At 46.3% G+C, this 26,729-nt stretch overlaps 1 protein-coding gene and 1 pseudogene across 7 annotated transcripts in view; both read right to left on the minus strand.

Annotated features, from left to right (window-relative positions):
- Positions 1 to 26,729, minus strand: part of PPP4R1 (protein phosphatase 4 regulatory subunit 1) — a 354,086-nt gene that overhangs the window by 223,970 nt on the left and 103,387 nt on the right. For all 7 annotated transcript variants that reach the window (XM_033934064.1, XM_033934063.1, XM_033934068.1 and 4 more), the window contains one exon: positions 11,620 to 11,766. In XM_033934064.1, coding sequence (XP_033789955.1) covers positions 11,620 to 11,766 — 147 coding nt within the window. The remainder of the gene's footprint in view (positions 1 to 11,619; positions 11,767 to 26,729) is intronic.
- LOC117356122 lies at positions 18,056 to 18,174 on the minus strand (annotated as a pseudogene).

Consider the following 26,729-nt stretch of genomic DNA (forward strand, 5'->3'; position numbering starts at 1 on the left):
TGTGGTGAACCGTGCGGTATCTGGCATCCAATTTACCCAGAACAGCTGGGATGGAGTAAGGAGTCTCAAAGCAGCGCATGAAGGTCTGGTCCAGCAGCTTATGCAAAGGAAGCCGGTGGGACTCCGCAGGTAGTTGAGGGAGATGCATTGTCTCCAAATATTCCTTTGAAAATTTGGACCCTGTGTCCAGGGTAATGCCCAAATCTACAGCCATCTGTCGCAGGAAAGAGGAAAACGACAGCTGGTCAGCCAGCGCCGGGCCTCGAGAAGAACTCGAGGACGATGAGGTCTCCGGGTCCAACGAGGCTGGGGATCAGCAGGGAGAAAAAGATCCCAAGGTGTCTTCGAGCTCCGGCATAGGAGGAGGTGACAACTCCTGAGGTAAATATTCAATGAAAGGCTGCTTCTGTCAAGGCGAATCACGGCTTGATGAATGCCTCGAGCGACAACCCGAACTGTGCCTGGAAGTCGGCCTCGAACGTTGAGGCGAGCGAGGCACCGACGAGGCTTCCAGGGATTGAATGGGACTGGAGGCGGTGAATCGAAGCAGAGGAGGCTGAGTAGACACACCTCGAGGCACTCGCCAAGCCTTGAGGCTCGGCATCGAGGGCATCGGGTCCGGAGGAGACCCTCGCAGAGACTCGGCTCCCGGCATCGAGGGAATCGGTTCCAACGGGGGCATCCGCAAAGACTCTGCTCCTTGCATCAAGGGAATCGGTTCCAAGGAAGGCATGGGCAAAAACTTGCTCCTTGCGATGCATGCATCGATGCCAGACCAGACACTCGCAGAGACTCGGCTCCCTGCAGCGAGAGTGTACGACGAGGAGGCACCGGAGGCGGCTTGACCTCGCGGGAGGCCCCCGCGTGCCCAGGCTGGATTTGGGAAAGAAGTTTCGGCCCCATGGTAGTAAAGAGCTCGATGAACTGTTTCTCCAGAAAGGACTGGAACGACGCCGGCAAGGAGGGATCCGCATCCGAGATGGGATCTCCTGCATGGACATCGGGGTCCCTGCCACCCAGGTGCTTGGACTTAGAAGCCTTGGGCACCTTGAGCACCATAGGGGGAATGGGCTGCTTAGCTACCTGACTTGAGGAGGCGGAGGAAGGCCCCGCAGCCGGCGGCAAAGCCGGCACAAACGAAGCAGGCTTGAGGAGACTCAGAGCCGCAGAGGTGGAAGAGTCGAGGCGGAAGTCGAAGGCATGGCGCTCTTCGATGAGGTCAGCTCCGACGAAGCCTCCATGCTGAACAGTGATTTCCCACAGGAAACAGCGATGCTTGAATGCACGTGCTGTAAGTGTGGAGCAAGGCCGGCACGATTTCAGAAGGTGTTGAGGCCTGAGACACTGCAGACAGCGTCGATGAGGGTCCGTCAGCGAAATCGCGAGCTGGCACTTGACACACTTCTTAAAACCGGTGATAGGCTGGGACATAGGCCGAAAAAGCTCCACCGCTAGGTCGAAGCCGCGGGGCTGCAGCCACGTGGCCTGCCCGGTCGAACGGAAGGAAAAAATGTTTTGTTTTTTTGAAAAACAATAAAATACGACGATAATCAACGATTCTGAGGTAAAAGAACCCAAAACCGCGGACCTAGAAGGCACAAGGGAAGTTACTTTGCGCAGAGAGTCGAAGACGGACTTCTCGGCTCCGCGGAAAAGTAAGAACTGAGGAGACACACCCGGTGCATCGGGCGGGAAGGCACTCGCGCATGCGCGGTGCGGGCAACTGGAAACTTCGAAAGTTTCTACAAGCAAGTATGCTTGTCAGACATCCGCATCGGGGCTCCGTTGGATGACATCACCCACTAGTGAGAATACCTGCCTGCTTGTCCTGGGATAATACCTGTTACGGTAAGTAACTGTGCTTTTTCCCAGGACAAGCAGGCAGAATATTCTCAAAATGTGGGACTCCCTAGCTTACTAAAAAGGGACGGAGGAAGAATTGGACATTAGGAAAATAAATTTTGCAATCTGCTTGGCCGAAGTGACAATCCTGTATGGAATAGGATTCCAGACAGTAATGTGATGTAAATGTATGAACTGAGGACCAAGTAGAAGCTTTACAGATTTCATCAATAGGAGTCGAGCGAAGAAATGCAACTGAAGCTGCCATAGCTCAGACTTTGTGGACTGTGACACAACTCCCCAGTTGAAGCCCAGCCTGAACATAACAGAAGGAGATACAAGAGACCAACCATGTGGAAATCGTTCTCTTGAATACTGGACGTCCAAACTTATTAGGATCAAAGGAGAGGAAAAGTTGAGTTTTCTGCAAATAGTAAGCTAATGCTTGTTTACAGTCCAGAGTGTGAAGAGCCGTTTCCCCAGGGTGAGAATGAGGCTTAGGAAAAAATACTTGGATTACAATAGATTGATTAATGTAAAATTCTATGACAACCTTTGGAAGAAACTTGGGATGGGTGCAAAGCACCACTTTGTCATGGTGGAATACTATGAAAGGGAGATCCACCACCAAGTGCTTGAAGTTCACTGACTTGATGAGTTGAAGTAAGGGAGATGAGAAAGACCACTTTCCAAGTAAGGTACTTGAGATGAGCCTTAGACATTGGTTCAAAAGGAGGCTTCATCAGTGCAGCAAGAACCACTGAAAAGTCCTTTCATGAATCTGGACACAAGAGGATGAGTAGTGAGAGTTTTACCATCAACTGGTCTGTGAAAATCATTGATAGAACTGAGATGAACTCAAATCAAAGTGGTTTTGAAATCTGAATTGGATAAATGTAGAAGATACTCCAATGCTGAAGATAGAGGTGGATTTAGCCTCATGATTATGAAGAGCACACCAAACAGAAAACTGTGTCCATTTTTGCTGGTAGTACTGCTGCATAGACTGTTTTCTTGATGCTTCCAAGATTAATCTGACAGGCTGAAAAAGATGAAGGTCAGCCGAGAGGTACCAAACTGTCAGGTGCTACGCTGGAAGATTGGGATGCAGAAGAGATGCGTGATTCCGTGAGAGATGGGAAAATTTGAAGATGTATTGGTTCCCTCATACTGAGTTGAACTAGAAGGGAAAACCAGGGTTGTCTAGGCCAGTGTTTCTCAACCTTTTCAAGCCAAGTACCCCCTAAGCCTAACAAATACCAACCGAGTATCCCACCCATGCTCCGCCCCCAACTCCACCCCCATAATAGTACTAATTGTAATGCAATCTCTTCCATCCATTTTTCATATACACACAATATAATCTTATTAATATATAATGGTAACCACAAAATTAAAAAAACACAAAGCACACTGTACGCAGAGAAAATATTAATAATCATTTACCGTGTTTCCCCAAAAATAAGACCTCTAAACAGGCTGCTTGGCCTTGTCCATCGGAGATTTCACTCTTTCGCATTACTGAGTAAAATTTGATATACTTTGTATTACTGAAACATGGTTAGCAGAGGGTGAGGAAAGCTATCTTACTTACTCCTGTTACCCAGGCTACTCTTACCAGTATAACCACCGAAAAGGCAAAAAAGGAGGGGGGGGGGGTCTAGCAATAATCCACCGTGAATCTTTAATTTCGAAACTGGAATATTCTCCTGGTAACAGTTTCCTGGAATCTATCCAGTTTAAATTAAAGATCAACTCCTCCTCAGATTATTTACTACTCTTATCTTCTTCCTCCAAACTCTTATACATCTTCAGTCTGCCATCTTTGAGTTCTATATCTCTTCCCCTAACCCCATCATCTTAGGTAATTTTAATATATATTTTGACGATCTTAATAATGCTGCCACCTCTGAACTTCTGACCCTTCTGAAAGATTTTTGAATCTTCTTCCTTTGATAACTAGTCCAAAACACCCTTGACATGGTCTTTGTGCCAGTATCACAGAACAACCGTTTCTAGGTTATGGCTATTAAACAGCTTCCTCGGTCTGATCACTTTCTTATTTTTTTTTCTCCCAGCTTACCAAGACACAATCATCAAACCTTAGTCCCAAGACAGTTATTTCTCACGACTACTCAAAGCTAGAAGAGGCGTCCATCTCTTCTAACTTTGAATCCAAATTAGAGGAAATGTCTGAATCCTCCATTGAGGAGAAAACTGCCTCATGGAAAGCTTCCATAACCTAACTTTTAGATTCTCTAATGCCTACTGTCACTTACACCATTTCCCCACGTAAATTTAAAAAACCCTTGGTATACGTTTAGACTCATTAAAAAAACAACTGCGCTCTCTCTCTCGAAAATGGCAGAATAACAAAACATTATCCAATCTAAATAAACTTAAGGAACAAGCCATCTACTACAAATCAGAAATCAATAGAGCAAAAAAAGAATATTATTCCAAACAAATAAAAAATGCCAAACACACCTCCGTGTTATATGCAGTAGCAAAATCACTAACCACACAAAAGATAGAATCAAATCTGACTGTCCAATTACCCTCAGCTCAAACCATAGCCTCTCATTTAATCAATAAAATCCAAAGAATTAGAGGTTCTATCTCACAAACAAGCGTCATCAGCACAAATTCCACTTCTCCCGGCTCTGGGGATTTAGTCGATACGACTGCGTCCATAAATCTTCCTTTTTCCAAATGCTCGAGATTTACTCTACTGACTCTTCAGGATATCCAGAGATGTCTGAACTCGCTAAATATAAAAGGTACATCAGAAATTATTCCACCATTCTTTCTGAAACTTTTTTTTTTTTTTTCAATCTTTGGCCCTGACATCCTAAATCTGGTCTGTACAAGTCTAACTTCCAGAACATTACCCAAAACATGGAAACAGGCAATCATTCACCCAATAATCAAAGACCACAAAATCAATGTACAAGAAGTTTCACATTACCGACCCATAGCGAACATCCCTTTTTTGGCAAAGCTTACCAAGAAAATTGTCTTTCGCCAAATCTCAGATTTCACCGAGCAAACCAAAGTTTTACACCCAAATCAAACTGGATTCCATCAAAACCACTCCACAAAACTTTCACTTATTGATTTAACCACAAAAATACTTTATCATCTTGATCACCACCAGTCAGTTCTGCTTATCTCCTTAGACCTCTCTTCAGCATTTGACACGATAGATCATAAGCTCCTTTTGTCACATCTTAGCGAAATCGGTATCACAGATCATGTCATGGACTGGTTCTCATCATTCTTTACAGAACGGTCCAAGGTAGTCTTTAATGCAACATCCTCAGACTCTTTCATGATTGAATATGGCATCCCACAGGGTTCAATTTTATCTCCTCTACTTTTCAATATCTTCTTGGCCCCCTCTATTAACATTAAGTCAATCTATTGGTTTCATGATGTTCGCTTATGCGGACAATGTCCAACTAATTTATCCAATAGACTTAAATAACCCAAATGAGGTAATAATCATAAACCAAAAATAAGGGAAAAAATTAAATCTTGGCTCGATTCTAATATGCTGTCCTTGAACATCGAAAAGTCCAAATTAATGATTTTTCCCATCAAAGAAAGACTGTCCTTACAGGCTCCTCTACAATTCAAATCTCTATCCATCAATGTCGTACCTTCATTAAAATTGCTAGGAATCACTTTTGACAGCAAATTCAACTATCATCTTCATATCAGTACAGTGGTCCAGTGCTGTTTTTATCTGCTGCAAATGATTAGATCTCTCTCCAAATTACTAGAACCCTCCTCTCTGAACATCCAGATCCACTCCCTTGTGATTTCCTGCATAGATTACTGCAATGCCCTCTACAAAGGCATAATAAAAAAAGAACTAAGACTCCAGATAGAACAGAATACTGCAGTAAAAATTATATTTAATGCAAAAAAATACGATCATGTTACTCCTCTCTTACACAAAGCACACTGGTTACCGGTAGAACATAGAATTACCTATAAAATCCTTTTGCTAACATTCAAACTACCCGACAAAATAATCAGCCAGAATTCATTGATAGACTACTTATTCCATATAACCTCTCTAAGACTCTCTGATCGTTGGCTCAGAATCTCCTTTCTATCCCGTCATTAAAGTACATAAACACAATCTTTACAGTGACTGCTTATTTACGAGATGAATCAATCCTTAGTCAATTCAAGACAAAGCTGAAAACATTTCTATGTCTTGACCCCTTTGAGACCTAACTGCTCTTGTAAGGGCAATTTAAAATGATTTTACCTTCAGCAACCCCTCCTACTGTTTTTTTCCCTCTACGGTCCTCTTTTACTTTGAATATTGTAGTTCTTGCCTTCTTACCTTCTGTTCCTGTTTGTCATAGTTTTTAATGTCTTTGAATGTAGTAGTCATCTCTAGAGATACCTTGTCATTTTAGGTTTGTATTTTAGTCAATGTTTTTATGAGTTTGTACACTGCTTAAAAGTCTGATTAGGCAGTATGAGAAATTTTAAATAAACTTGAAACTTGATTCTCTGGGATGAGAGGGGAGGAACTGAAGACTCTGAATATTTATGTCTCCCTATAAGCCTGTCTGGAGAGGATAGGTTCACAACTCACTTGTCCAGACTGGTCACACAGACATCCCAGAAGAGCAGTGCAGCACCCTAAGAGGCACTGCAGTGAACGTTATGGTTTATTTAGTTATATCCCCCCTTTAACAAGGTGGGTTACAATACCAAATTCACAATAAGTATTACAAACAGCCATAAAGACACACAAGTATAAATTTCATCAACATATCATACAATTTACCCATTGAAATTGCTCAACATCTAAGCTTCATTTCGCAAAAGAGATGTCTCTTCAAGAACCTCTTAAAAACAATCACATCTTTTTGCTTTCTAATATACAATGGACTGGCATTCCATGCATTTGGACCAGCACAAGAAAATATATAAAAGATCCCAGGTGCAAGCTTCACCATAACCTCCTTACATTGTATGGTGGTGAGCCCTCCAAAACATACTGTACTGACACATAGGTGACTCGCTCTTATGCCTGCAGGTGTCATTTATGTGACAGTACAGTATGTTTCTGGTAGGTTCACAAATGTACTAGTTAGATTGGGATATGGTCCCAGGTCCTCTTCTCTGCAGGCCAATGCACTGACTATCAGGCTACTTCAACTTTTTGCTGTTCTACTAGGACTTGTCATAACAACTGAAGCCGTTATACAGGCTGGTATGTATTATTTCATTTACATCTTTGCTAGTGGGGGTAGGGGGTGGGAGGAGATCATTAACCATGGGGGGAGTAAGGGAAGACCATGCCTTCATGCCTCCAGTAATCATCTGATCAGTGGGGCCACCTTTTAGGCACTTATTCATTATTGAAACAGGTTTAGTCTCAAATGTCCAAGTTTAACCCTAGACCAGGGATGTCAAATTCAATCACATAAGGGGGCCGAAATCTAAAACATAGGCTAAGTCCCGGGCCAAATTTTTTATTAAGATACTTAGTCCTAGTAGAAGTTAGATTCTTCCTCACCCTGAGACACCATTCCAGCGATTCACCTCATAGATGAATTATTTTCACCTCATAGATGTTACCATAGTTAATCCCAACTTTATTCAAATAGCCATTCTAGGCATAGGATGTGGAACACATTTTTTTTTGTGTGTGTGTGTGGGGGGGGGCAAAAGCTCTGCTCCAGTCTCCGCCCAATCTCCATCCCACCCCACTCCCATAATAGTACTAATTGTAATACCATTGATACACTTGTTGTAAGATGTAAAAATGAATAAAGATTTTTTTAAAAAAATTGAAATACCATTTTTTCCATTCATTTTTCATATACTGTATACACACAACATAATCTTATTAACAACACTTAATGGTTAACTACAAAATTTAAATACACAAAGCACACTGTGCTTCTCAACATTCATTCCTACCAGAACACAGATAACCCCCAATGCAAAAACCCTAAGATGCAAGACTCTGCATGCAGTACAACCCCAGAGAAATAGAAACAAATTCATTTCTTCCTGAACAGTGCAAAATATAGACAGCAAATTTAAATTCTCAAAACTGACACAATTCAATCACTAAATTGAAAATACACTTCTCCCTCTGTATTTGCGATGGATGCATTCCGGCAATGGGTGCGAATATGAAAAAACCACGAATAACTTTTCTATATGTTATTCGCGGTTTTTGGAAAGTGACATCGTTTTTACTATTCAAACCGCGAATAACGTATCAACTGTTATTCGCGGTTTTTGAATTAAGCTGCCACTATTACTACGATTGAAATAAGATGCCACTATTACTACTATAGAAATTCTCAGCGATTTCAGGGCAGGCAAGCAAGCAGCGATTTCTGGGCAGCCGACCAGCGATTTCAGGCCAGGCAAGCAAGCAGCGATTTTAGGCCAGGCAAGCAAGCAGTGATTTCTAGGCAGCCAACCAGCGATTTCAGGGCATGCAAGCAGTGATTTCATGCATGCTGGGAAGCTTATCTCTCTAGGGATGCTGAGAAGCAGAGTTTTTCTCAGTGCACATTGGGAAACATGGAAGCAGCGAATTTGTGTGAGAAAGCAAGGCAGCAGCTATTTTCAAAGTTACAGTACAGTAATGGTAAGTGATAAACTTTTTTTTATCGGTACTGTCCAGAAAAGTAAAAGGAAAAAACATTAAGTGATGACGGTTTTGGGGGGGGCAGAGTAAGTGGCCGAAAAATCGCGAATAAGCGAGACTACAGGTACGGAACCACGAATATGGAGGGAGAAGTATAAAATAATGTGTCCTAACTTTGTTATCTGGTGATTTTGTTTTTCAAACCATCTTTTCCCAGTCTCTGGCTGCACTTCTTTCTATCTGTGCTCTTAACTGTGTATCCAGTTATCCATTTGCTGTTTTTCTCTCTTTTACTTTCTGACATCCATCCATCTGTAGCATTAACTTTTAACATTCAACTTTCTTCCATTTTTCTGCTTTCTTCTCAAAATCCATCTACTTTTCCATGTCTTCACTTCCCATCTATCCATATGTACCATCTTCTCCCTCTTTCTTCTCCCCTATTCCCATCTAGCCATTAGAAGCATTTCTTCTTATCTCTTCTCTGCCACACTCATTGCTGTGCACCATCTCCTCCCTCTGTCTTCCCTTCCCCTCCATCCCTGTGTACCATCTCATCCCTCTCCCATTGTCAGACAACTCTGTCTTTCCCCCTCCCCCATATATGGTCTTACATTTCTCTCCTCCCCATAGCCTAGAATCTCTCTCCTCTCCCATGATCTGGCATCTCTCTCTCCTTCCCTCCCTCTTCCTGAGGTTTAACATCTCTCTCCTTCTGCGATCTGGCATCTTTCCTTCCTGCAGTCTGGCATCTCTCGCTCCCCTCCTTCCCTTTCATTCCATGGTCTGGCATCTCTCTCCTTCCTATCCCAGTGGACTGACATCTCTCTCTTTTCCCTCCTTCCTAATCCAGTGGTCTGACATCTCTCTCTCTCTTCCCTCCTTCCTATTCCAGTGGTCTGACATCTCTCTCTCTCTCTTCCCTCCTTCCTATTCCAGTGGTCTGACATCTCTCTCTCTCTCTTCCCTCCTTCCTATTCCAGTGGTCTGACATCTCTCTCTCTCTCTCTTCCCTCCTTCCATCACCTTCTCCGGAATCTGACATCTCTCTTTTTTTATCTCTTCTCCCTCCCAGTGCAACATTTCTCCCTCCCTCCTCTCCACCACTATCATGTTAAATAATTCTCCCTCTTCCTCATGTATACCATCTCTTTTTCCCTCTCACTCCACACACCTATGTCCAAAAATTTTCTTTATCTCTTCCCTCACCCACCGGCAGCATCTCTCTTTCCCTCCCTTCCTAACCCCCAGCCCATGCAGCCTCTGTCCTTCTTGCTTTCCCAACCTCCTGCAGCCTGTGCAGAATGTCCTTACCTCATTCCCAACCCTAATCCTCCCCTCTCAGCTGGATCCTATGGTACAACAGTCCCCAGTTCCCGACTCCCCCACCTATCCTGCTGCTGAAATTTAAAATTTTCAGGCAGCCGACACGAAGTCAGCCTCTCGCCGTTGGCATGCCCCGAAAGTGTTATTTCTGCGGCACTTCCTTTTCCCACTTAGGCAGGATACTGCAGAAAGAACACTTCCGGGGTAGGCCGATGGCAGGAGGCTGGCTTCGCATCGGCTGTCCGAAGATTTTAAATTTCAGTGGTGGGGAGTTGGTAAGTGGGGGAGTTGGGACTCAAGGAGAGTGTAGTGTCTGGCACAGTCACTGCGGGTTGCATAAATCGGCCAGGCAGGCTGGATTTGGCCCACAGTCCTTGTGTTTGACACATGTGCCCTACACATTTTCTGTAATGTTCCATTATTACAGAAAAACCGTATAAATCATAAGTCAATCTTTTTTTTTTTTTTTTTTTTTTTATAATTCTTTATTCATTTTTAAACTTTCAGCAAGTGCACAATATAAGTAATACATAGATTTACTAACATCACTTGATAAATCTATCAAGATCATAACAAAGGTATATATATCTAAACCCTTCTTCCCCCCTCCCTTTCCATACAATTATTTAATTGAATCAATCTTAATCCCATCCAAAACAAGCCTCCAACATGCTCCCTCAAAATTTAGACACGTTAGACAAACAGCATAGAAAACAATCTAAAAAATGTGTTTTGAAATGGCATTTTGGACATTTTATGCCATTTTTTGGACATTTTTCTCTTTTGATAATGAGCCCCACAGTCTAACTATGATAACCCCCATTTAACTACAAAGTCTCATAGTGACAAGGATTGTAATTCTGTTATCATACAAAATTACCGATCAACCTATAATTTAATACTGCAATCAGTATAACAGAACAAATTAAAGCAGTGGCAATGTCATGGTATATTTTTCATCGATCAGTTCTATCCCTTATGTAGAAGCAGGTTAACGTTTTTTCCTAATATATTGAAAAATATGAAACATCAAAACACTAAGGAGGGAATTCATCAAAGGGTGCTAACCGATTTAGTATGCGCTAAATGCTAAGATACCCATTATATTCCTATGGCATCTAAGCATTTAGCACACACTAAGGTCCAGATTCGCTAAAGTCAGTGATTGTCGCTAAACCTATTTTCACAGGTTTAGCAATGATCGCCGCTAACCAACCCGATTCACAAAACAACCCATCATGTGTTTTTCCCCTCGATCGCCCATTTTCCGAACCGGCCATGCAAATTAGTAAAACCCACTTACATTTGCCTGGCTTTTTTGCATCGGGTTTTAAGATCCTAAAACCCAACTGCTGTGCAAATCATTTGCATGCAAACTTAATAGTGAATCAATTGCTGTTGGAAAATCGGCCAACAGCAATTGAGTTGCTATTGTTAGTGAATCTAATCCTAAATCAGTTAGCACCCCTTGATGAAATCTTAAGTGTCATTCCATACTATATAGCTGGTATCATTAAGGAAACATTAAAGAAAGCCTAGCTTGTGAAACCAGTTATAATTTATCTGGCTGATAATGGCTGAAATGGTTAAAATGGGCTGGGGTAAGCTTTGATGGAAACTCCAGTAGATAGAACCTAACCACACTACCGGGCAGGGCTCTGGGTCTCTGGCCCAGAAATATCTAAGAAAAAGGACAATTTTAATTAAATGATTTGATTTTTATGGAGCATGTAGAATTGGGCAGACTAGATGGACCATTAGGGTCTTTATCTGCCGTCATTTACTATGTAATGTAACTATCTGCTACTCACAGCCACAGCTTCTGTCTTCACATCATCATTGCTGTCTGGAGCAGTCAGGTCTATCAAAACGGGGCAAACTTTGGTCTCCACGTCATACCTCTCAATGAGCTCCTGCTCTAAAAGCACTAGCAATGCTGCCTGACTTGTCTTTCTCACCTAGAAAAAAAAAAAGGTAATAAACAAATGAGCTTTGTGACGTAGGTAAAAGATTAAAGCAATCGAGATCAAGTCTCGGAGACTCTTTAAATAAATCTTCATGGAAATAAACATTTCCTTTTGCTTTCCCTTCTATTTAGTGAGTGGCGGCAGAGAAAAAAAAAGCAAATAAAATGTTAGGACTTATTAGGCAAGGAATAGAGCAGCGGTTCCCAAATTGTGCGCCACAGCAAACTCACAGGGGAGCTGCAGCTTATTTTAAGACCTGACTCATCCACCTTCTGTCATTGCTGTTGCTTTCCCAGACAAAACGCAGCCATCATGGAGCTGCACTGTACAAACCCACAGCTGCACGTTTCACCCCTTCCGATGTCACTTTTTACTCCAGGGTAGAGGAAGCAGTTGCGAGTTTGTATGTTGCAGCCCGCAATGGCTGTATTTTCTTTTGTTGCTGCTTCTGCTAATCTGGGTATGCAGCAGAGGTGGCAAGGGAGTTTGGGTGGGGGTGGGGAATAGTAGCAGATGCTGGATTGGAGAGGTTGGATGCCAGAGTGATGGGATGAAGTAGGGAGAAAAGAGGGAGCAGACACTGAAAGGAAGGGGGGAAGGATTTGATATACTGGCTTTGTGTGCTACAGTCAAAGAGGTTTACATATTACTTATACTATTTCTGTCCCCAGTGGGCTCAGCCAACTATTTTTTGTACCTGGGCTAATGGAGGGTTAACTGAAGAAAATACATGCTGGATGGAGGAAGGGAGTCACAAGCTAGATGGAAGGAGGGAGAGAAAGAGGCATATGCAGAGTAAGGAAGGAAAGGATTTGATATACCACCTCTCTTGTGTTTTTTCTTTTTTAAAGTTTTGGAGAAGAATGGAAATAGTACTACTCTCCAATCCTCCTCAGTTCAATCCGTGACTATAGCTCCTCTCAATATCAAAGCTGCCAAGGGAATGTAATTTTTATCCCAGTAACTGCAAGGCAGGAAAAAAAAAAAAGCAGATACCAGCAGCACACAAGTGACCCAGCCTAATGGAAGATTAGGTTCTTACCATAATCTTCATTTTGTAAATCCACACAGGAGTCTGTACAGGTGTTCAATCTGTATCTGATAAACCGGGTCTTGCAGAAAACCACACACATTGTTTTCTGCTCCTCCTACTTAGCAGAGGAATACAGAGCTCTCTACAGCTGAATCCAAAAGCAAACAGGAACCCCTGTATGCTCTAAACAGGAAAGGCCTGCCACCTATACCTTGAGGGAAGCCACCACCATGCCCTTCCCTGGAGGAAGGCCAAGACCACCAGCTCTACCTGGACTCTAGCATGCCACTGCTGGAAAATCCTTTCAAGCCTTAGCGTAAACTGCCATAATAGATGGCTTCTTGGCCCTCAAAAGAGTGGCAATGACCATGTCAGAGTAGCCCCTCCTGAATCAAGGCCTTGCACACAAGAGCCATACCATAACAACAAAGTGCTCAGGGTTCTCCACAGAAACTGGTCTCTGTTTGAGAAGGTCGTGATGAAGAGGGAGCTTGAACTTCTTGTCCTGCTGAAGACATGAGATCTGCATTCCATGGATGGCAGTGTCTAGAGCAGTGTTTTTCAACCTTTTTACACCTATGGACCGGCAGTAATAAAATAATTATTCTGTGGACCGACATAGGTCCATGGACCGGCGGTTGAAGAACTCGGGGCTAAGTCGTGGGCCAGACCCCGCCCATCTCTACCTAATCTCCACCCCAGACCCCGCCCCCATAATAGTACTAATTGCACCTTGCATGTCCCGTGTCTCATCAGGAAGCCTTCCCTCTGATGTTGCAACGTCAGAGAGAAGGCTTCCAGTTCAGGTGCAGGATGCTCGTAAGAGCCACTGCCCGTGGCTTTGTGCACTGAATCAGTTAGGAAGAGGGAGCTGGCTCAAAGATAACGCTGCATCAATCGCACCTGGGCCTGATGTACGTGCTGGCCCTGTGGACCGGCAGGAAATTTCTGCCTGGCCTTTTTATGTGGCCCGCGGCAATGCTCCCAAACTTCCCTTTCTCACAGCCCAGCGTGTCCTTCTTCCTGCACCAGTCCAACCACGCCATCACGCCGGAAAGTCTGCTGGCTTCAGCAGTGTTGTCCATGGCTCCTCCTCCTGCCTTGTGTCTGCCGTGGTCCACCAGGGCGGAAACAGGCAGTTGCGCATCACTGGAGACAGACCTCGGCAGGCGAAAAGCAGGAGGGGGAGCCACGTACAACACTGCCAAATCGCTGGAAGGAAAGATGCCAGGCTGTGAGGAGAGAGGGACCGGTGCTGGAGGGAAAGGTATGCTGGGTTGTGAGGAGAGAAGGACCGGCGCTGGAGGGAAAGGCGCTGGGCTGTGAGGAGAGAGGGACCGGCGCTGGAGGGAAAGGCAAGCTGGGCTGTGAAGAAAGCAAGATGAAGGGAGGTTGGACCTGGAGTAGTGTGGAGAAAGAGAAAAAAAGATACTTGAAGGGAGAACCCTTGGGAAGAGAAAGGGAGAAATGGTGGACCTGGGAGGAGGAAGGGAAGCAGGCAGACAGGGGGAGAGATGGGATAGGGGGCAGTTGGGAAGAGAAAGGGAGAGACGTTGGATGAGATGGAAGGGAGGGAGAAATGTTAGGCCTGGGGGTAGAAGGGAGAGAGAGATGCAGCATCCCTTTTCTTTCCGTCTATCTCATTGTTCAGCATCAAAGGGGGAGGGAAGAAGAACAACAGAAAAGAGAGGGAGCAAAATGTTGGACCAAGAGGAGAGAGGAGGAGAGATAGAAGGAAAAAGGAGGAAATAGAAGGCTGAGAAAGGAGTGAGATGGGAAATGGGAGAGATACAGAATAAGAGATGGAAAATTGATAGGTAGCTGAAAATTTAAAAAGGAGAAGGATGAGAAAGAGGGTGAGATTTGAGTGGACAGAGGCAGAAAAGAAAAAAGGAGAAAGTTGAAAGGGAAAAATCAATATGTTGGAGGCAGGAACTGGAGCAAGAGAGAAGAGGAGAGAAAAAAAATGGACAGCAGACACTGGAAAGAGAATTAGAAGATAGACAAGATCAGAAAGAGAAACTGGAACTAAAAGCAAAATGACCAGACAACAAAAGATAGAAAAAATAATTTTATTTTCTATTTTGTGATTACAATATGTCAGATTTGAAATGTGCATCCTACCACAGCTGGTGTTAGACAGCAAGCATGAACTAAGACCTAAAAGAGAGGAAAAGTATTTTTTATTTATTTTGTAGCCGACGTGGGGTTGGAGAGATTGTATCCATATATTTCTACTAAGACTAATCCTCTCCTTTGCTGGCACGCAATGTGGGTTTTGGCAGTGGCAATTGATCCGACACTCACAGAAGTCATGTGAGCGTCGGAGCAGCCGCTGGGGCCCACACTGTGCATCAGCAAAGTATCTTAATAAAAAATCCGGCCTGCGACTTAGCCTGTGTTTTAGATTACGGCCCCTTATGTGATTTGAGTTTGACACCCCTTGTCTAGAGCCAGTAGATCACCAGGCCCGGATGAGTCACAATCCTGCAGATTGCCCCATGATGGGTTGAGTCAAGGTGGGAAGTCGGAAAGGAGTTCCTGAGATGGCCAGGGCTAAACCAACGGGTCTAGACCTAAACTTCCTGGCTCAGCTCTTCAACCGAAGAAACGCTTGACTTCTGAGTTCTTGGCTGAAGCTATCAAGTCAATCTTTGGTTTACCCCAATGACGCACTACGAGACAAAACATCCTCTGCGAGACACACTACTCACCTAGGTTCAGGGCTTGATGAATGAGAAAGTCTGCTTGCACATTTTTCACTCCAGCCACGTGTGCGCGGAGATAGCTTGAAGGTGCACTTTTGCCCACCGGAACAACATCTGAGCCTCCTGACTCAAATGAGCACTTCTAGTGTCCCCCTGCCAATTCATGTACACCACTGCTGTGGCGTCAGAAAACACCCTTACTGCTTTTCCTTCCAGGGTGTTTTGGAGAGCTCTGAACACCAGTTCAGGAGCGCTACAAAATCCATAATCTGCTTCTGGAGCTTCTGTTTGCTGGTTCTTCTTGAAATGGACAATCCAGCCCAGGCTCTGCAGAAGAAACACCACTGTTTCCACTGCCTGCTCACACTCCAGCAAGGACGGAGCCCTGATCACAGCCAGTTGTCTAAATAGGGATCAACTTGGACCCCCATTCTGCGGAGGTAAGCAGCCACTACCACCATCACTTTGGTGAAGGTGCAGGGGGACCGTCGCCAGTCTAAAGGGGAGTGCTCCAAACTGGAAATGTTGCTGAACATAAAAGCTCAGATACTTCCGATGCCCTAGGAAGATAGGAATATGAAGATAAGCTACTGTCAGAGCTAAAGATGCTAGAAATTCCCCCAGAATCACTGCTGTGATGACCATCAGTGTCTCCATTCAAAAGCACGGAATCTTCAGAAAATCTAATCTAATCTAATCTTTGGTTTATAAACCGGGTCATCTCCCAGTGGAGCTCGACTTGGTTCACATATAATTAAGACTAGAGTACATAGCAGAAAACATAGGAGAAGGAAGGTAAAATTATGTTCTTACCTGTTAATTTTCTTTCCTTTAGAAGCAGCAGATGAATCCAGAGACCAATGGGATAGCTCACTTCTACCAGCAGGTGGAGATAGAGAAACTGATTAACAGGTGTACTTATTTGCTGGCACTCCTCCTGTCTCATCAGTATAGCTCCTTGCCCAAGCACATTTAACCATCAGTAGGTATAGCATGTAAAAAACTTCTTTCCCAGAACACCTCGCGAACAGCAACGATACAGAATACAATCATGAACAACACCCAATCACTAAAAGCCGTACACGAAAAACTGACAACCAGATACCAGAAAGGGTGGGGCTCTGGATTCATCTGCTGCTTCTAAAGGAAAGAAAATTAACAGGTAAGAACATAATTTTACCTTCCTTAGCAAAGCAGCAGATGAATCCAGAGACCAATGGGATGTAGCAAAGCAATCCTTAATTTGGGTGGGAAGCAAACGCCGCCTTCGCAACGACCGAAGCATCAAAAAAACCCCTATCGCATGTGCCCGCACATCCATGCAGAAACGCGGAGAGAAGGTACTCTCGGAAGACCAGTTAGCCGTGAGACAAATCTCCTCCAAGGCAAAAACCCTCTGGGCCGAGCCCAAGAAGCAGCCATCGCTCCAGCGGAATGGTCATGAAGATCAATCGCCACCCGCTCCCCTGCCAGCAGGCAAGTATAAAGAATGTCCTCCTGGACCATTGAGCGAGGTAGGCCTCGGACGCCGCCATACGCCTGAGGCGTTCCTTGAAGAATCCCAAAAAGGAGATATAAACCACTAACAGTTGTTAGAAACCGATCTCCCGGAGAACGCTACATACGTTTCAAAAAATGCAGTGAATAAAAGTACTGCTTCCACTATCTCCTTCCAGGAAGAAGGAAGGAAAAGCGAGCATGATGCAAAAGAAAGGATGACACCCCCATAGAAAGAAATAGTGGTACCATCCGAACTGACACCCCATATGACGGAAAGAAGGAATAGGAATCCCCGTTGAACAAGGCCTGCAACATCGCAACTGCAACGCTGAAGCCAGGACCACAAGGAATCCCATGGACCACCGCACAGCTCTTTAGAGCCCCAAAGGATAAGGCTAAAATGAAGCCATCGGTAACTTAGAAGAAGTACGTGAATGAATTACACCAAACCGGGCTTTCTAAGAGGTGCATGAATATACCACCTTCTCTTTAGGAACTGACCTACAGGAAGCTGAGAAGTCAGCGAAGGGCCATATACCTAGTTCCTGTAACAAGCCAAGAATGGTAATTGAAGCTGAAGGGAATTGAACGCTATGCCATTGGCAATATACCTGTGCTAAAAAGGAACTCAGGAAGGGTGCAACTGTTGAGAAGTATTCAAGAAAGGAAACACCTCCAAAAGGAAGCAGAAGCCACAGGAGAAGACGTCTGTAGCACCTGGATAAGAGAAGAAACAACCTGCTTCGCATTACCGTCACACGCCAGTCAAGACTGCTCAAAAGCTAGGTCGTAATACCAAAGTAGTATGAATATCCATGTTGATCTCAATCAAGGAGAGCAAAGTCGGAGATAAAAGGAAACTTCTTAGTCCGGCTGTCGAAAGGCTCAACAGATCCACATAGCAAGGATGGCGCAGCCAAGCCAGAGATTGTACCAATACTGTACCCCTAAAGCGAGCTTGAGATGGCAAATCCAAGCTATCATCAGCCAGGGGAAAACAGTGAAAAAGAAAAACCAGAGGATCTTTTTTTTTTTTTAAAGCCTACAGCACCTGGTATTCCCAGGTGGTCATCCATCCAGGTACTAAACATGCCCTATCCAGGTTGGCTTCTGAGATCAGACGGGATCGGGCACATTCAGGGTGGTATGGCTGTAAGAAAGAAGCCACACTGTTACCCCCTTTAACTCCCACTCCCTGTGCCCGCCTAAGAAGCTAGGAAGCATGGAATTGTGAGATGAGGCCATGAGGTCAAGTTCCAGGAGATCTTATTTCCACCACAAAAAAAAGTGGAACACCTGAGCCAAAATTCCCAATAACCAGGATGTAGAAGATATCACTATAACTAACGTCTACACTTCTAGAGCGTACGCAGTGCTGTACACAGTAACATCCAATAAATGAGCTATGCTCAGATTTCGCAGAGAGAAAGGCTAACCAAACTCTTTTCCTGACCTGAAAAATGATCGGTCAACCGAATAGAAAGATGAGGGTCCACCCATCGAAGTAGAACAACCCCTGTACCTGGCAACTGAGTACATCACCTACTGCCCAAGCTGCAGAGAAACGCCCCCATCATAATACTGACTGAAAGGGCCCTCAGCGGCATTCCGGAAGAATGGTCTGAAGCTCCAGAAAGGAAGCCTGACCATGCTCAAGAGTAGAAGAAGGAACCAGAACTTAGTCGCCTCTGAAGACCAGACTCCTGAAGCTGAGGATGGAAGCCACCGAGCCCCCCCAACCCGACAGGCCGGAATAGCCGGTGGTCATAAGCTAGTCCAGGAAAGACCGAGGCATGCCCTGGAAAGACAATCTTTCTGAGCCCCTAAATCATACAAAGCTATGCAGGAGAAGCCTAGCAACTAATAGGAGCCCAGAGATACCGAGAACCACTGGAATAAAAGCAGCTGCTGAGCGTTAGAAGGGAAAGCAAGCCGAGGTTCCCAGAGGGGTCAGCAATATGGATGCTAGAACCTGAACAGAATCCCCTACTCTTAGCCATGGTAAGCGAAGAACGCCAATCTGAGATCGAGACCACACTCAAGGCTCTGGAAAGAAATACAAGTCTCTCCTATAAGAATAACAGCCTCGACCCGATATACCTATAACTAGTATAGGAAAAAAGAGCACTGCAAATATGAAGATGCGCCTGTAAAGAATTGAGGAAAAGAAACCACCCGCTTCGTGTCAGTCAAAAGACCCGACTGGAAGTCGTCCGAATCAAGCAGGCAGTCAAGCATAAATCAGACAAATCGCCTGGCAGTGCCAACGAACCCTTGGGTAGGTGAAATGGAATGTGCCCCAAACCGAAAGCGCTGCTCCAAGAGAGGCAGGCCAACCTAGTGCAGACTCAGAGTCCATAGAGAAAATGTAAATATCTTCCCAAGTTGACTGCAGAAATGGGTAACCCTGAGAAACTAATGCAGCCGAATGGAATCCAGCCTGCCCAAAGCCCCCATCTTGGCCACCCACTAATAAGTGGTACCCTAAGAACTACAAGAACTGTCCCGAGGACCAGCCACCCTTCAAAGAGAAACGCAAAACAGAGAGACTCTGGAAACGTGAGGAGGATGCAAAGGTGCAAGCATCCTGAAATAAGTTCACAGCTCCCTGACATGACAGTAAAGCGACTACTCCTTCATGAGAAAACTGTCAACCTGGAAAAAGAACACCGTCTTGCGATGTGAAGGGGAGCATGAGGACATTCAGCAACCTGCCTGAGCTTTACGCAAGCAAAGGAAAGACAAGGCGCACCAGGCGTAATCCAGAAGCAGCATACGCCTCTCCAGAGAAACGAGCTGTACCTGGCCGAAAACAGACCAGGTTTCCACTCCAAAAGAGAGCGTAAGGGGAGAATTCATTGGGCATACAGTGCCAGCTACCCTACGACCTCGCAAGCAGAGGATCTTACCCTTAGGGATCAGCCGCCACTAGACCATGCTTCTAGAGTGGAAGGCCGTCTAGCTTTTTTTTTTTTTTTAAATAGACTTGAACCTTCGCCTCTTCTTTTGGAGCCATATCAGCTCTACTCCTTAGCTGGGGCTTGAACCTCAGCTCCTTGTTACTAACCCAGCACACAACCCTTGCGCCACCAGGTTTTCACAGACAAGCTGGCCCACAGCAAGAAGAAAAGAACCATCAGGCCTCAAGAGAGACCCTCCACTCGGAATTCCTGCAACTACTCCGCAGAAACAAGTCAAGAGCCCAAGCAGGCGGACGCAGCACCCAGGCAGAAGGCCTAAGGAAACCTCCAACATCGCCTCATGTTATCGGAACCCCGAGTGAAGAAATGAACCACATGAATGATACACTGGCACGCCCTTGACACCTACTCCACCTTGCTGTTCGCTAACCCCTAAGGCAGCAAAAACCAAGTGTAGGCAGCCAAACTCAGGGCAGCAACTTAATGTGGAAGTGCCTAGGGATATAAATGGACAGCCCCCAACAACAACCTTTTTTTTTTTCTTGTTAAGAGAAGCATGTGGACAACACCACAGCAAATGGAGCACTGCAACACGGGGAACAGCTGATTTCAAACAAAAATAAGCCGCGGTACACGCTTAAGTTAGCTGTAGGACTTGAGTCAATGAACCCCGCGGCGCTGGGGGCCCAAGCGCGGGCACTTTCCTGCCAGAATCAAAACCGGCTGGCTCCCCCAACAGCGCTGTACAAAACAGACCGGGAGCTTATAGCCAAAACCGCAGCACACCGCTCCGCAAAGCAGACGGCGAGGCCCATGCTGAGAAAGGCAGCCGCCCAGAATAACTCACCGAGTATTGCAGTGCTGGCGACCCAAACTCGGACCATTTCGCGCCAAAATAGGCCGGCTCCGAGAACATTGCCGCTCACCCCGGCTCGGAGCCCATAGCCGAAGCGTATAAAAAATGCAAAACACACCTCGGGGAGGAAAGGGGAAAAGGCGCATGGCTTCCAACAGTAGGGGAGCACAAGCTCGCACCACCCGCGCTATAGAACGATTCAGCTCCCGGAGCCGTCCTCACAATTTGCGGCCATATCGAGAGCCACACAGTTACATTTACCCACGGGCCGTGGCAGTATCAAGAAACAATGTCCCAGAAACTACCAACCCCACAGCACAAGCGCTAGGGTAAGAAAAAGAAGCGCTCCTTAGTTATGCGCAGGAATACAGAGGCCACCAACCTCACTGAAGCAAGCTCATACAAAAACATATTTCACCACAAAACAAAACTGCCATAGTCAAAAACCCACAGCTCTCACACAACCACAAAGTTCAGAGACCAGTAGAATAAAACACATACTCACAATCTACTGGATAGTGCCGGTAGATGCCGGCAACACCTGCTGCCCAGCACGAGCAGGGCAAAAAAGTCAGCTGTGTAGGCCCCTTTTTTTTTTTTTTTAAATGGGAAAGAAGAAAAATAGGGACCAGGGCAGACCCTCTATCATTGGAGGGAGGGTGAGGCAGGGACAAGGGGGGGCCCAAGTGTAACCTCTAAAGCCGGCACCGATTAGCCAGACACCCCTGTCTCACTGAAGAGAAAAAACTCAACAGGAGGTAATAAAGTTCCAGCCACAGCCAGAATCCAGGAGCTAGTTGAATAGCGACTTCCACCTGCTTGGAGCCAGAGATACTGATGAGACAGGAGGAGTGCCAGCAAATAAGTACACCTGTTAATCAGTTTCTCTATCTCCACCTGCTGGTAGAAGTGAGCTATCCCATTGGTCTCTGGATTCATCTGCTGCTTTGCTAAGGAAGTACTAATTAAAAACTAAAGTACATAAGAAAAGCATAAGAAAAATAACTATAATATTATCATTTCGTTGAGGCTGTAGTTAAACCATTTAAAAATTGCGAGAACAAAGTTTTTAGGAATTTACGAAAAGCACTGACCACCTTGAGATCCAGAATGGGTTTCCAGTCCTCTGAACAGAGTTGCTGCAGTGTCATTCGACCTTTGATGCCTTTTCCAGCTTGTAGGCTGTAGAATCCAGAAATGAATCCGGGGGAGACAAAAGAAGTCTCTCTGTGTCCCTCCCATATGATGTCCAGTACCCATTACTCCGAGGAGATACATTCCCATTCCTGGTGAAACTCCAACAACTGGCCTCCAATGCATGGAGGCGCAGCTGAAGTCCTGGCATCATTGGGACTTCTTGGAAGAGAGGCTAGTGCGAGAACCCAAAGCCTGCTGGTGTCTAGGGTTGCTATAGTGTTGCCCATATCCTTGGGAATATCTCTGGGAGGATCAGCCCATAGAATTCTGGCAAAACCTGCGTGAGAGATGAAAAGTACTGCGACACCCCCCCCCCCCAAGGGAGATGGTGAGGTTTGCCATCCAGGAGAGACTTAGGATGGCAGCCCGCAACGCTAGTCATGAGGTCATCCAGCCCCTTGGGTTACTTAGTTGTGGGGACAAGCTGACAATTTCCAAAAATTTGTCTATAGCTCAAATTTATCCTCTTTTCTGTTCTTGATCTTTTTTTCCTAGACTGATCCCCCTACCACTTCCTATCACCCTGGATTTTATTTGGACCATGTTAGTTTCATTAGAATACGGTACTGGTACTGTCTTCTTTGGTGGGGGACAGTGCTGAAATTAATCACTGAATCAAATTTAAGGAGTGGGCACCCAGTCAGAGAGAACTGTCAAACTTTATGCACAATAGAGAATTGCGCAGGGACAGAAATCCCACCCATCCCTTCCCGTCCCCGCCAGGATCCTCTCCGTCCCCACCAGAATCCTCTCCGTCCCCACAAGGAATTACCTCCATCCCCGCCCGTCCCCATAAAAAGCAACAATTACTTCTGACAGGATCATCAATTCCACAGTTTCTTTTGTGTTTGCGCTGCTATTTTCCTTGTGCAATCTCTTTGGTGGAACCCTTTTTTTTGTTTTCTGTTCAGGTAATTAACTTATAAACCCCTTCTTTTACTATGGCTGATGTGTCCATTATATTATATGGACGAACCCTGCTATCAAAGCCTTCCATCCCCGTGGGAGTCCTGTTGGCTAGAGGGGTGTCCCAGTGGGAGTCCCGTGGGTTAGGGGGGTTATCCCAGGACAAGCAGGCAGCATATTCTTAACGTATGGGTGACGTCACCGACGGAGCCCCGGTACGGACCTTTTTAACTAGAAAGTTCTAGTTGGCCGCACCGCGCATGTGCGAGTGCCTTCCCGCCCGACGGAGGAGTGCGTGGTCTCCAGTTTCTTCGTTTCCGCGGAGCGAAGAAGACGCATGTGGTTTCAACGGCCGTTGAACACTTCTTTTTTGCCTTCCCGCTCGCGTTATTTTCTGATTTTTTTCTCTTTTTCCCTTCGGGTTTCTGTTTTCTTTCTAATTGGTAAAAAAAAAAAAAAAAAAAAAAACTTTGTTTTTTCCTTTATTTTTCAACCGGCCCCGGCGGGGCCTGTTGCCATCATACAAGCCTCCGGCTTTGATTTCGCGGAGGCCGTATTTCCCTTCATGCCCCCCCAGCCGGGTTTTAAGAAGTGCCAGCGGTGTGCACGCCCGATTTCCCACAACTGGTGCCTACAGTGCTTGGGTCCGGAACATCGGGCTGACACCTGCACCCGCTGCGCGACTCTCCAAAAACGCACACTTAAAAATAGACAAATCCAGCAGAATCTCCTCTTCGGCACCGGTTCTGCTATGGATCCGACCCCGACGTCGACGGCACCGCCGAAATCGGCACCGTCAACATCGACACCACCTGATCCTTCTGCGGGGTCGATAGCGCCAGGTAAGCCGGCTAAGAAGCCTTCCACTTCCCTCGAGCGCCCTCCAGCCACGGCGGTGACACCGATCCTTCCGACGTCCCGCAAGTCCCGTAAGCGCTCCGCTCCGATAACGGTGAGTGCCTCTTCATCGGCCTCCTCATCGCCGGAGCGTAGAGCAGCACCTATGGTACCGAAGAAAAGTAAAACGGTACCGGTGCCCCCATTGGAGGACCGTATCTCGGCCATCCTCCAGAACAAATTGCAGGAGCAGCTACAGCACCAGCTTCAGGAACTGCTTCCGACCCTGCTGGCACCACTCCTTCCGGTACCGGTCCGGCCCGAGCCTCGCACCACTCCGCCAGTGGCCACCCCCTCGGTACCGATGAACACTTCCATGCCGGTCTTATCTGCCCAGCCTACACTTCAGACTTGCGCGGCGGAGGACCCCTCCCGGCCCCAGGATCGACATCGATCGTCTCGGGACCGGGATCGGCACCACTCCTCCCGGGACAGAGATCGGCACCGGTCTTCATCTCCCGGCACCGTATCCATGAGATCTGGCAAGTCCCTTTCTAAAACCCGCCATACTGAGCCGGCCATCAGGGACCCAGACTTATGGGAGCAATCCCCACTCGGTACCGAGGAGGATGCCTCTTCCACTGATGAGGAACCCTCCATGGCTGAATCCACCTCCAAACCCGAGCAGTCCTCATTTACGAAATTCCTTCGGGAGATGTCTGCGGCTCTCTCCATCCCACTTGAGTCCGACTCAAAGAAGTCCCAGGCCTTTCTAGAAGCCTTGGACTTCGATCAACCCCCCAAGGAGTTTCTCAAACTACCCGTCCATGATATTCTACGGGAAACATTTTATAAAAATTTGGAGAATCCCCTTACTGTTCCAGGTGCCCCTAAGAAACTGGACAGTTTATACCGGGTCATCCCTATCCCGGGATTTGATAAACCCCAATTGCCACATGAGAGCCTCCTGGTAGAATCCACTCTCAAAAAATCTCATGGTTCCAGTGTCTATGCCTCCACCCCTCCTGGCAGAGAGGGTAAAACAATGGACAAATTTGGAAAGCGCCTGTACCAGAATGCCATGCTGGCTAGCAGAGCCAACAATTACTCATTTCATTTTTCTTTTTACATGAAATATCTGGTACAACAACTTTCTGCTCTGCAAAAGTATATCCCTGAACGCAAGGTTCCATTATTTCAGCAACAAATTTCCACCCTCCTTCAGCTTAGGAAATTCATGGTACGCTCAATCTATGACTCTTTCGAGCTCTCCTCCCGAGCCTCTGCTCTGGCAGTGGCCATGCGACGCCTTGCCTGGCTGAGGGTGTCTGACCTTGATGTGAACCACCAAGACCGCCTTGCCAACGCGCCCTGTCTTGGTGATGAACTTTTTGGGGAGTCTCTGGATACTACGACACGAAAACTTTCGGCTCATGAGACGAGATGGGACACCCTCATTAAGCCTAAAAAGAAGACTCCGCCAACACGACCATACAGACCTCAGTCCTCTTACCAACGTCGTTTTTCTGCTAGGCCACTTAATCCTCCTCAACAGCAATCTCGTCGGCTTCGCCAACAACAACAACAACAACACTGTCAGGCTCGCTCGCAATCTCACCAGACGGCCAAGCCTCTCCCTCAAACTAAGCCTCCTCAGCCCTTTTGACTCCTTTCACCAGGGCATAGCCAGTCTCCAACCCTCGCTGCCTCTGCCTCAACCTATCGGGGGCCGCCTCACCATCTTTCTACGACGCTGGGAGGCCATCACATCAGACCTGTGGGTTCTAAACATCATCCGTCACGGATACTCACTAAGGTTCCAGACTCTTCCTGCAGACCATCCTCCCGTAGAGTCTGCTTCTCACTCCTCCCAAACTCCACTCCTCCTCAGGGAGGTCCAATCCCTCCTCCTTCTCAATGCCATCGAAGAAGTTCCACCAGACCAAAGAGGTCAGGGATTTTACTCCCGCTATTTCTTGGTACCCAAGAAAACAGGGGATCTTCGTCCTATCCTCGACCTCAGGAACCTCAACAAGTGTTTGGTCAAGGAAAAGTTCAGGATGCTCTCCCTTGCCACACTTTATCCTCTTCTGTCTCAACACGACTGGCTATGTTCCCTGGACCTCAAGGAGGCCTACACTCACATCCCAATCCATCAGGCTTCACGTCGCTACCTCCGATTCCAGATACTGAATCACCACTATCAGTACAAAGTGCTACCCTTTGGTCTCGCATCATCACCCAGGGTGTTCACCAAGGGCCTGATTGTGGTAGCGGCCTGTCTCAGGTCCCACAACCTACAGGTGTTCCCCTACTTGGACGATTGGTTGGTGAAAGCAACAACCTCTCCACTTGTGCTGCAATCAACTCACCACACCATCTCTTTCCTCCATCTCTTGGGGTTCGAGATCAATTATCCCAAGTCGCATCTGCTTCCCACGCAGCGCCTTCAGTTCATCGGAGCACTTCTCGATACAAACTTCATGAGAGCGTTCCTTCCTGCCGACCGGCACCGGACACTACTTCACCTCTGTCGACAGGTGCTCCTCCAACCATCCATCCCTGCTCGCCAGATGATGATTCTTCTGGGTCACATGGCCTCGACAGTCCATGTGGTTCCTCTGGCGCGACTCCACCTGAGGATACCGCAATGGACCCTCGCCAACCAATGGTCACAGACCAGGGATCCTCTTTCTCATCCCATCTCTGTGACATCGTCTCTTCAGCGATCTCTTCAATGGTGGTTGAACTCCTCAAATCTTTCCAGGGGCCTCCTTTTTCATCCACCCCCTCATTCCATGATCATCACCACAGATGCCTCCCCCTATGCATGGGGGGCTCACATAGGGGATCTACGCACCCAGGGACTCTGGACCCCTCAGGAGCGTCAACATCACATCAATTTCCTGGAACTCAGAGCCATGTTTTATGCTCTCAAGGCCTTCCAGCACCTTCTCTATCCTCAGGTTCTTCTCCTGTGCACGGACAACCAGGTC

The sequence above is a fragment of the Geotrypetes seraphini genome, chromosome 2 (genome assembly GCF_902459505.1).
Source record: "Geotrypetes seraphini chromosome 2, aGeoSer1.1, whole genome shotgun sequence".
Classification (NCBI taxonomy): domain Eukaryota; kingdom Metazoa; phylum Chordata; class Amphibia; order Gymnophiona; family Dermophiidae; genus Geotrypetes; species Geotrypetes seraphini.